This window comes from Pelodiscus sinensis, chromosome 1 (assembly GCF_049634645.1).
Source record: "Pelodiscus sinensis isolate JC-2024 chromosome 1, ASM4963464v1, whole genome shotgun sequence".
NCBI lineage: Eukaryota > Metazoa > Chordata > Testudines > Trionychidae > Pelodiscus > Pelodiscus sinensis.
Window position 1 is genome coordinate 299,852,784 of NC_134711.1, and position 12,326 is coordinate 299,865,109.

Here is a 12,326-nt window from a genome sequence, read left to right on the forward strand (position 1 = left end):
ATTCCAATACCGGCCTCATCCCTGCCACATGGAGGTAAAATCACTTTCCTATTCCCACTCCCCTCTTTATACTTTTAAGGACTGCATTAGCCCTTTTAGCCACAGAAGTGGGCCACACAGGGTACATCTATACTGCGGTGCTAATTCGGGATATAATAAGTATCTCGAAATAGCTATTCCACATCTATTGAAGCAGCCCATTATTTTGAAATAAATTTCAAAATAACAGGCAGCTTATTCCGACATCCTGGTAACCCTCATTCCACCAGGGTTATGGGGAATTTCAGAATAGCAAGTTATTTAGAAATGTGGCACCGTGTAAACAGCACCAAATTATGAAATAAGCTATTTTGAAATACACTCAAAATAAGCTATCCAATTTGCATAGTTCATTTCGAGCTAAGGGTACTGTGTAGAGGGTGCTGCTTATCCACAATGACCTCTAGAGCCTTTTCAGAATCACGTTTCCAGGATACAATCCCCCAGGCTGTAGGTCAGGCCCATATTCCTGGCTTCTAGATACAAAATTGTGCATTTGCCTGTGTTAAAACATGTGTTGTTTTAATGGGGCAATCTTACCAAGTGATCCGCATGGCTTTGTATGAGTCCCCAGCCCGGCTCATTATTTACTACTCTGCTAATCTTTTGTCACCCACAAATTGTGTCAGCAATGATTTTGTCTTTATTTAGATCATTGAGGAAAACGGTGACTAGCATCAAGCCAAATACCAACCCATGCATAACCTCACTAGAAACACCCCATTTCAATGATGATTCCCCACTGGCAACTACATCTATCACTTAGCTGGTTCCTAGTCCATTTAGCATATGCCACATTGATATCACACAGTAATGAGAATGTTATGCATTACTAAATCAAATATCTTTGTAAGGGGTGATACATTGCTGCTGTGCTTCATGGGAGCATCCTAGGGGAAGGATCCATGGGGCAGGGTAATACAATGCTCTTCCTGATCCCTTTTGCTCCCCGGGTGTGGTAACTTTCTGTTGTCCTACACCAGCAATAAACTACTACCAACTACTACCAACCCTGATGCTCTAGCCAGCATATTGGGCATGTGGCTGGAGCCAAGACTTCCCACACTCTTCCACTGCTTGTTGTGATGGGGATCAAGCAGCTGTGCAAAATCCCTTTTACTATGCACCTGGTCCCACAGGGTGGGTAGCCTAGGACAGCCAGCTTGGAATAGCCAGTAACAGAACTGATTGGCCAGCATGTGAAGGTTTGTGCTTCAGGGGCTCAGAATAGTCAGCTGGGAAGTCCATGGCTTTAGCTTTGGCATCTAGGGTTCATGTGAGACATTGTTTTTCAGCTCCATATTGACAGTCAGGGTATGTCTACACTACCCCGCTAGTTAGAACTAGCGGGGTAATGTAGGCATACCGCACTTGCAAATGAAGCCCGGGATTTGAATTTCCTGGGCTTCATTTGCATAAGCGGGGAGCCGCCATTTTTAAAACCCCGCTGGTTCGAACCCCGTGCAGCGCGGCTACACGGGGCTCGAACTAGGTAGTTCGGAATAGGACCCTAGTCCGAACTACCTAGTTCGAGCCCCGTGTAGCCGCGCTGCACGGGGTTCGAACCAGCGGGGTTTTAAAAATGGCGGCTCCCCGCTTATGCAAATGAAGCCCGGGAAATTCAAATCCCGGGCTTCATTTGCAAGTGCGGTATGCCTACATTACCCTCCTAGTTCGAACTAGGAGGGTAGTGTAGACATACCCTCAGGGATTTGGGAGAAAATCTCTGTAGTACGCATGTGTCTGTCTGTCTAGATGGCCTCATCACTGTAGTATTTGAGCATTCACTCATGAATAGTATCCTCAGCACCGCTGTGATGTACGGCAGCACTATCCCCATTTTACAGAGTGGGGACCTGAGGCTCAAGGTAATTTATATGGTTTGCTCCTGGTGGCAAAGCAAGACTTTTTCTGAGCTAGGTGCTGATCCCAAGCCCCTTGAGTCCCAGTCTACCAGACTATCCCGCCTACCCCTACCAGCCCCAAAGCTGAGCCAGCTCGCTACTGAGTATAATACTGGGAGTAAGTTAGCAGTGACTAATTCTTTTATGGGTCTCATTGCAAGTAAAAGGAGGCTAGATGGGGAACACAAATACATGGAAGCGGATCTAGGGAAGACAATTATTTCATATGGGAAGCCTTGACAATCGGCAGGCAGTGGCATAGCTCCCAAAATAAAACTGCCTTCATACACTGGCCCTATTTTATGTTTGCAGAAGGAGCCACAGCAAGTGAATACAAAGCACTGATGACTGAGCTGAAGATCCTGATACACATTGGGCATCATCTTAACATTGTGAACCTCTTGGGCGCTTGCACGAAGAATAACGGTAAAGGAATTTGTTTTGCACTGAATGTGGGTTGAGATAGTACGGGACTGTATCAGTTTTGTAATGTTCTCCCAGGGGCCAGCTATTGGCTAGTTTCGTCAGTTTCACATGTATTAGCTCTGTCCACTTGTGGCTAAAAAGAGAGTCAGATTTACCCAGCTGATTGATGGCCGCCCTCTCCGTTTTTACCACATTGTTTTTGGTCTCAGTATTTTAAACCTTGAAAATAGGAGCATCCTAAACAAGGGACTACTTATTGCCCTAAGTCAAGCAATTGAGATCAGCAAGACTAGATTAAGTATCATCTATGAAGGATAAGTTAAAAATTCTGAATGCTCAGTCTTGAGATATACTCTGATAAATGTCCTCCCAAGAGGATATTAAAGAAACTGAGGATATGTCTACACTGCAGTTAAAAATATGTGGCTCCCTGTGCCAGCTGGCTTGGGCTAAGGGACTATTTAATTTAGACATTTGGACTTGGGCTGGTGCCTTGGTTCTGGACCCAGGCTGCAAGATGGGAGGGTCCTGGAACTCAGGCTGTTGCATGAAACATCTACAATACACTTAAACAACCCCCTTAGCCCAAGCCCCACAAGCCTGACTCAGCTGGCATGGGCCAGTCACAGGTATGTAATTACAGTGTAGCTACAGTCTGAGTGGACAGTAGAGCTATGTCTACACTGCCCTGTAAACCCGAAATAAGATATGCAATTAGCACTATGCAAATTGCGTACTTATTTCAAGTCTATTTTGAAATAGGCTATTTCGAAATTTGGTGATGTCTACACAGCACCAAATTTCAAAATAAAATGCTATTTTGAGCCATCCCTTATTCCTCATACAATGAGGTTTATGGGGATGGCGTAATACTGCGTCCGCTATATTTCAAAATAGAGGATACGTTCAAAAGATGCAGGGTAGCTATTTCAGGATACTTCCGGTATCCTGAAATAACTTTGATGTGTAGACATACCCTAGGTGAGAGATCATGCCTTCTGGATACACCATCCTATTTTGATTTAGTAGCATTCTGGCTGGGGCTGCAAAATTTTAGTGAGAATCCAAATTTTCCGGTGTTGGTCCATCCCTAATTTTCAGCACCATTGTTATTTTTGAAGGTATCCAGAGTCCTTCAAACATGGTTTCCTTTACATTAAAATATCTTGTTAATTGGTATGCTGGGAGCTAGTGCTAGCTGGGTGCTGGAGAGATTTTGTTGTTTCTCCAAACTCATATTTTTTATATCTTATTTTATGCACTGAAAATATTCTTGGCTTCTGCTCAGGGCCTCTGATGGTGATTGTTGAATACTGCAAATATGGAAACTTATCAAACTACCTGAAAAGCAAAAGGAATTTTTTCTTCCCTAACAAGGTAAAGAAACAGACACCTTGTGTTTTAATGCATGTCCTCCCTCTCTGCCCCCAAGATCCTTCACACTGAGTGACGGGTGGGTTCAGAACTTTGGTTTATTGAATGGAAGCATAGGAAAAGCAGCATGACCTCTGATTCCAATGCAGTCAGGAGTATGCAAGAGAGGAGACTAAGAAAGCTTTGAAAGGCTTCACATCATTTTTCTTAATGCATGAAGCATAGGAACATCAAGAATAAAAGATTGTGGATGACTTGGGCAGTCACACCACCCTCTCAACAATGAAATCTGCTGATTTCACTAGGGTTAGTGGATTCTTTCCTTGCCACAACCATGGGGCCCAATGAATAATCTAATACCAGCCATTCTTGGGAATGTGCTTGCCACCTTGACCATCATGTCCATAGAGGGAAGATGAAAATTTAATAAGAGATCACACATGAGAATGCTCCATTGTCTGAACTGATTTAAGTTCATCTAGCTCCCGTAACTTTGACACAGTATTGCTTCCTCCCTGTTTAAAGGATGAGTCATTGCAAGTAGAACAGAAAAAAGATACTGAGCTGGTGGGAAATAAAAAACAAAGGCTGGCTAGTGTCACCAGCACTGAGAGCTTAGCAAGCTCTGGATTTCAGGAAGATAAATATCTGAGTGATGTGGAGGAGGACGAGGAGGGTAAGTATTAATTCCTTCCTGTTCCTGCACTGTCTGTGATAATTTTACAATATGCTCTGCATCTCTGAATTTTTTGTCCTCATTCATCACCCTAATATATATCTCTGGGAAATACTCACAGGGTCATATCCAGAAGCTAAAAGTTTCTGAAAATATGATTATTTACTGGGGCTAGGTCTACACAACAGAGTTTTTGTGCAAAAACGGCAAAAACTCGCAGAGCATCCAAACCTCAAGTACATTTTTGTGCAAGTAAATCAACAGAAAAGAGGGGTTTTTCCGGTGTAGGTATTCCGCCTTCTACGAGGCATAACTCCTGTTTGCACAAGAGTTCTTGAGCTAAAAGGTGTGTGTGGACAGGCAACAGGAGTTTTTTGTGCAAAAACAGGAAAGAGGAAAAAGCACAGGTGCCCTGGTGGCCATTCTGTGGATAGCTATCAGCGCTTTCTTTCAAGAGAGCATCCATGCAGTGTGGAAGCTCTGTTGCACAAAAGTGCATCGCTTTTTCGATGCAATTTTGCAATGTGGACGCGCTCTTGCACACGAAGTTTTTGCAGAAGATCTCTTCTGCAAAAAGCTTCTTGTGCAAGAAGCCTGTAGTGTAGACATAGCCTGGGTTAATAAATCTGAAAAATGAATGACTGTTTTTTCTTGACTCTCTTTATCTTTGGGGAAAATTCTGAAGTAACAGAGTATAAAGCAAATGCTATTTTTGTTATTGGTGACAGTGGTTTGATGTCCAAGCACTGGTCTATTAAGGGTGAACTTACTGCGGTAACAATGGCCATTAGGAACAACACCTAATTAACTTAGTATGTGTTAAATTGCTTCCAGATTCTGATGACTTTTACAAATGGCCCCTGACTGTGGAAGATCTGATTTCATACAGTTTTCAGGTGGCTAGAGGCATGGAGTTCTTGTCATCGAGAAAGGTCAGTTTTACCCTTTTGGCAATTCCTCTCCAGAAGAATCACACTCAGGAGAGGTGAAATGATGTCTATATTTTAGTGACACCTTTCCTTGGCAGAACTCCCAAAGGAAGGGCAGCTTCCCTCTTGATGTTCTAAATTTAAGCATGTGTTTATTCAAGTCTTCATACTATAAACACAGGATTAAGGTGGAAGGCTGTGGCCCAAGCTGATTCATTCAGAGAATTTTTTTTTCAAGATATATTACCCCAGAGCACAAAACAGTTTAATGCCTACTTTGACAATGTGTAACAGATTAAAGGCTTGTGACTTTTTAGTCTGGAAAAAAGCAGTTTGTTTGTGAAGCACTGCCCTTGTTTACAGTAACTTCATATAAACTTTTGTCAACTTCCTTAAAAATATTAATTTGATCTTTCGAATAATAATTTTTTAAAAAGGAAACGGAAAGATTCAGGAAATTTGTGGGTAGGATTAAGGAAATGCAGTTTGATTGTTCAACTATTTTATTATAGTGCATTCATCGTGATCTGGCAGCCAGAAATGTCCTTTTATCTGAGAACAATGTAGTGAAGATCTGTGATTTTGGCCTCGCAAGAGATATTTATAAGAATCCTGATTATGTGAGAAAAGGAGATGTAAGTCCACATTTGGTTTGTTTGTCCAGTTGTTCATAATATATCATTTTAAACTGTTCACTAAAATGCTCTGTAAATGTTTACATTCCCTGCACTTAAAAGAGTCTGAACACTATCATAGATTTTTATATGAAGATGAGCAATTCAGATGTGTTGTATATATATATATATTTAGGTACCATTTACATCCTCAGAAACAATGTTCAGAAATGCTAACCATTTCACAGCTCTGGTCTTTTAATAGTTTACATGTTGGGATTGCTTTCTTGGCTAGCCTGGCCAAGTAAGTGAGTCAAAGTGAGCTGCATTCTTGAAAGCAATAATGTAGGCCAAAAGAGCCATCAATGTACCTACACAGGGCAAAATTCTGTCTTAGTGAAATTGGGGTAGGTCTAGTGTAACTTAACTGACAATGATGGAGTTGCTCCAGGAGTAAGTTTGACCTTCCATCTCTAAAATTAAGCTGAACTAGCATGAGATTGGTGTCTGCCTCGTTAGGAGGCTTGCTTCTAGCAGCAGTGTAGACATACAGGCTATGTCTAGACTACACTGATCTTTCGGAAAAAGGTACACAAATTGCACTCCGCAATTTGTGTACCTTTTTCCAATAGTTTTTTCGTGGAAGGAGGAAGACAGATCTTCCGAAAGAACACATCTGCTCTTGCACACAAAAAAAAGCAGAAGAGCAGACGTATTCTTTGGACGTGGCAGAGATTTTCCAGGATACTGGAGGTATCCCAGAAAAACTCCTGCAGTGTAGACATAGCCACACAGTGTGGCCACTGAGCCTAAAGTGAAAACTGGGGAGGCAAACTCTGCCTGTGCATATTGAAGTGAATGGAGTTTGGTATGGATTCAGGGACCCACCCATGTGGTTCTCTTAGCAAAAATAAAGACATATCTTACCCAACTCCTGGGATGTTAATTTTGTAAGTTGCTTTAAAGACCTAGAGTACTATATGGGTCTCAAGTATCTAAAAGAGCGTTACAAGGAGAAGGAAGAAAAATTGTTCTCCTTGGTCTCTGAGGATAGAACAAGAAGCAATGGGCTTAAATTGCAGCGGGGGAGGCTTAGGTTGGACATTAGGAAAAACTTCCTAACTGTCAGGGGGGTTAAACACTGGAATAAATTGCCCAGGGAGGTTGTGGAATCTCCATCACTGGAGATAATTAACAGCAGGTTGGATAGACATCTATCAGGGATGATCTAGATGATACTGGGTCCTGAGGACAGGACTTGATGACCTCTCGAGGTCCCTTCCAGTTCCAGTGTTCTGTGATTCTATGGGCATCAATAATTATTGTTTGAATACCTGAAAATGTTTCCCTATTAAAAGATATTAGATTTCTCAGGGAAATCATGTCTTACTAATCTATTAGAGTTCTTTGAAGGGGTTAACAAACATGCGGACAAGGGGGATCCAGTAGATATAGTATACTTGGATTTTCAGAAAGCCTTTGACAAGGTCCCTCACCAAAGGCTCTTGTGTAAATTACATTGCCATGGGATAAGAGGGAAGGTCCTTTCTTGGACTGAGAACTGGTTAAAAGACAGGAAACAAAGGGTAGGAATAAAAGGTAAATTTTCAGAATGGAGAGGGGTAACTAGTGGTGTCCCCCAAGGGTCAGTCCTGGGACCAATCCTTTTCAACTTATTCATAAATGATTTGGGGAAAGGAGTAAGCAGTGAGGTGGTAAAGTTTGCGGATGATACCAAACTGTTTAGGATAGTCAAGACAGAAGCAGACTGTGAGGGACTCCAAAAAGATCTCACCAAACTGAGTGATTGGGCAACAAAATGGCAAATGAAATGTAATGTGGATAAAAGTGTAAAGTAATGTACATCAGGAAAAATAACCCCAACTATACATACAGTATGATGGGGGCTAAAGAATAGTTATTTATTAGTTCCCATAATAGAAGAACTAGAGGACACCAAATGAAATTAATGGGTAGCAGGTTTAAAACTAATAAAAGAAAGTTCTTCTTCACATAGCGTGTAGTCAACCTGTGGAACTCCTTGCCAGAGGAGGCTGTGAAGGCTAGGACTATAACAGAGTTTAAAGAGAAGCTAGATAATTTCATGGAGGTTAGGGGATAGAAATGGTGTCCCTGGCCTCTGTTTGTCAGAGTCTGGAGAAGGATGGCAGGAGACAAATTGCTTGATCATTGTCTTCGGTCCACCCTCTCTGGGGCACCTGGTGCTGGCCACTGTCGGTAGACAGGCTACTGGGCTAGATGGACCTTTGGTCTGACCCAGTATGGCTGTTCTTATGTTCTTATGTTCTTATGAATGAATTTTGATTCCACTGAAAATAATTATCTGGCTTGTGCATTTTATTACAGGCACGACTTCCCCTCAAGTGGATGGCTCCAGAATCCATATTTGATAAAATCTACAATACAAAAAGTGATGTGTGGTCTTATGGAGTATTGCTGTGGGAAATATTTTCCTTGGGTAGGTTTAAATGTTTTATTATAGATATTAGAGTATCAACATTTAGGGTCTAATCCAAAGCCCATTTAAATCAATGGATGTTCAACTTCATGGAAAACAATATGAGATAAGTGAAGAGCCACAGGATGCTGATGTAGCTGCAAAAAGAGTTTTTTGCTATTTAAAACTCAAAAGGGATCCATACAGGTGCTGGAAAGAGGGGCATGGCATGAGCGCATAGGAACAAAACCAGGAAAGCTAAGGCAAGGAATACATTCCAACTGGCAAGGAAAGGGATTCAACAAATGTCAGACAAAAAGGAAAGATCAGGGCTGGTGCAGGTCCACTGTTCGATGGAGAAAGGGAGCTGGTAATGGAAGGTGAGAAGATGGAGCTGCTTAACACCTACTTTGCTTCAGTCTTTACATAAAAAATAACTTGTGACCAGATAACTAGTGAGATTATGAAAGATGATAAAAGAGAAGAGATGCAACTCAGGATAAGTAAAAAACATATCAGACATCTTCTGACTAATTTGAAAGAATTCAAGTTAGCAGGGTGTGATGCTCTTCCTACCAGTGTGGCGAAGGAATTAACTGAAAACAATCTCAGAGCCATTGACAATCATATTTGTAAATTCATAGATGACTTCAAAAGGGATAATGTTATGCCCATTTTTAAAAAGGGGGGAAAAAGGAGGAACCGAGGAAGCACAGATCAGTCAGTCTGACTTTACTAGTGGGATGCTACTACAGGTTGGACCTTCCTGGTCCGGCACCCTCAGGACCTGACTGGTCCTGGATGAGGGATTTTTCTGGACCAGGGGAGGTCAATTCAGGCCTCTGCGGCCTCACCCCCCCCATGCTTCCTGGCTCCCTCCATACCCCAGCTGAGCTGTGTGTGAAATCCTCCCCCCTCCCCGCCCCACAGCCCAGATAAGCTGCACACTGACTCCTGCCCTGCTCTCCCCTCCCCTCCCCTCCCCTCCCCTCCCCCACAGCCCAGCGGAGTCATGCACTGGTTCTTGTCCCCCCCGTCTCCCCCCCCCGCAGTCTCCCCACAGCCCAACTGATCCACACCAGTTCCTGGAGGACCCCTCGCAGCCCAACTGAGCCTCATGCCAGCTCCAGGCCCCACCCCCCTGTAGCACCAGGACTCTAATCCTGGAACATCCATGGTCATGCCAGACCAGAGAATCCTAGATTTTAGAAAAAGCAACGAGGAGTCCTGTGGCACCTTATAGACTAACTGAAGTGTAGGAGCATAAGCTTTCGTGGGCAAAGACCCACTTCGTCAGATGCATGTGACATGCATCTGACGAAGTGGGTCTTTGCCCATGAAAGCTTATGCTCCTACACTTCAGTTAGTCTATAAGGTGCCACAGGACTCCTCGTTGCTTTTGCAGATTCAGACTAACATGGCTACCCCTCTGATACTAGATTTTAGAGGTGCAACTTGTAAAACAATGTATAAAAATTCAAATTGCAAATATCTGGAGGATGAAGATATGATCACTGGCCACCAGCCTGGATTTACAAACAACACACCGTGTCAAATCAGATTGATTTCCTTCTTCGGCAAGGTAACTGGTTTGGTGGATAGGGGGAATGTGGACATAATATACCTACACTTTAGCAAGCCTTTTGACACAATCCCATATGACTTTCTCATAAGCAGGTTGGAGAAATGTGGGTTCAGGAGAACTACCATTAGATGGATACATAATTGGTTGAATAACTATGACTAACTATTGATGTAATGATGTCAGTTGAAAGGAGATCTCAAGTGAGGTTCCACCGGGATCTGTTCTAGGTCAGGGGTTATTTACCATGTTCATTAATGACCTGGAAGTAGGAATAGAGAACATACATTCAAATTTGCAGATGACACAAACCTAAGGGATTGCCAATGCTTTGGAGGGTACAAATAAAATTCAAAGGAATGTTGATAAATTGAAGAACTGGGCTAAAGACAACAAAATGAAATTCAACAAAAAACAAATGTCACAGAAAAAAACCCAAATGCATAAATAGAAAATGGGAGATAACTGTCTGGGCAGCAGCACTATTGAGTAGGATCCGGGAGTTGTGATGAACTACAGCCTCAACATGAATCACCAATGTAAGGCGGCTGGAAAAAAAAATGCAGTTTTGGATTGCACTAATGGAGGCATATCATATAAGTCATCGGAAGTAATAGTACTGCTCTATTCAGTTCTGGTAAGGCCTCATCTAGAGTAATGTGTGCAATTTTGATCACCAATGTGTAGACAGGATTTAGAGAAACTGAAAAGGATCCAGAGGTAAACAACCAAGATGATGAAAGGGATGGAATGCAAGCCATATATGCCAAAGCTGAGGAAACTGGGTATGTTAACTTGGCAAACAGGAGATTAAGGGGGGACATGATAGTTTTGAAAGGCTGCCATAAAAAAATATTCTCTCTTGCCACAGAGTGCAGAGCAAGAGACAACGGGTTCAAGCTACAGTATAGCAGATTTAGATTAAATCTCAGGAAAAACTTGCTAACTGTAAAAACAGTAGGGCAAAGGAAAAGACTGCTTAGAGAGGTTGTGGAAGGGCCTTCAATGGAGGCTTTCGAAAAGGGGTTGGATCGCCATCTGCCTTGGATAGTCAGAGATACAACAAATCCAGTATGTAGGCAGTGGATTAGGCTAGATGACCCTTGTGGTTCCTTCAAACCCTTTTGATTCTATGATTCCTGTATCTCTGACATGCAGAGATACACATACTTGGCAAGAGGTAATTGAATGTTGGTGCCAGATTACAAATTACAACTAGATAACCACAAGTATTTGAATGGTTCTTCCTTTATTTACTCCCCAAAACCACAGCTCATAATTCCAATGTTCTCCTATAGGTACGTCTGTGCATTGAGTGGCAACAAGTCATAGAACCTAGGTATACAGACTTGGGCTCTTGGGGCTGCTACCAGCCTACAGTAGCTATGTAAATGGTGTGGCTAGGTCTGGAGCTCAGGCTAGGAGTTGAAGCTGACTCCTGTTCCCTAGACTTCAAATCCTGAGATCCAGACTGAGCTAGAACATCTCCCCAGATATTTGTAGTACAGTAACTCAAGCCCTGCAAGGACAAGTCTAGTGGGCTTGGCTCTGAGACTGACTGTTTCTTTCTGTAACAACATGTCCTGTAAGATCTATTGGCATTAAATCCACTGATGTGAACACAGCCTGACCAGTGTCAGGTGCTTTATTTTGAAAGAGAAGCAGAATCCCAGGTTGAGAGCTTAACAGGAAAGCAAAGTCAATGGTGGAACATTTCATTTTAATTTGTAAATGCCCCTGGGTCTTATGTATAAGACAACCATGATTTGGCCCTCAGTGTAACTCTTAGGAACTGGTCTTGTAGCCTTTTCACCAAGGGAATGTCTATACTATGGAGAAGATCGATGCTACTGTAGTTGATCTTCCAGGGTTTGATTTAGCAGGTCTAGTGAAGACACACTAAATCGAACTCAAAGAGTGCCCCCTTTGGCACTAGTACTCCTGCTCCTCTCAAGGAGTAAGGGAAGCTGAGGAGAGCATTTGCTCCTGTCAACCTCCTGCTGCATGGATGGTGATTTAAGTTACATCGACTCCAGCTACACAATTAACATTGCTGAAGTTAGGTCGATCTTCTGCTCCAGTGTAGAGCAGGCCCAACAGAATGATTACACTGAAGTCTGAGACTATTCCTGTGAGTGATCATTGCAGTGTTGAGTCTTTGTTTTTTCCATTGATCCTGCTGAAGTCACTGGGAATGTGTAATTGAGTTTGCTGCGTCTAGAATTTGGCCTGATATGATTTAAAATCCCCTAATAGGTTTTGACTTTTCCTTTGAGAGCAAATAAAAACCCAGTCAAAAACAAAGCGCCCCAACAAAAAGAACC

The 12,326-nt window shown here is 42.5% G+C and overlaps 1 protein-coding gene across 2 annotated transcripts in view; it reads left to right on the top strand.

The window, feature by feature from the left end:
- The window catches only part of FLT1 (fms related receptor tyrosine kinase 1), a 161,897-nt gene that overhangs the window by 136,350 nt on the left and 13,221 nt on the right, over nt 1-12,326 (top strand). For both annotated transcript variants that reach the window (XM_006138918.4, XM_075919213.1), the window contains 6 exons: nt 2,256-2,369; nt 3,658-3,746; nt 4,269-4,419; nt 5,254-5,351; nt 5,861-5,983; nt 8,330-8,441. In XM_006138918.4, the coding sequence (XP_006138980.2) occupies nt 2,256-2,369; nt 3,658-3,746; nt 4,269-4,419; nt 5,254-5,351; nt 5,861-5,983; nt 8,330-8,441 (687 nt within the window). The remainder of the gene's footprint in view (nt 1-2,255; nt 2,370-3,657; nt 3,747-4,268; nt 4,420-5,253; nt 5,352-5,860; nt 5,984-8,329; nt 8,442-12,326) is intronic.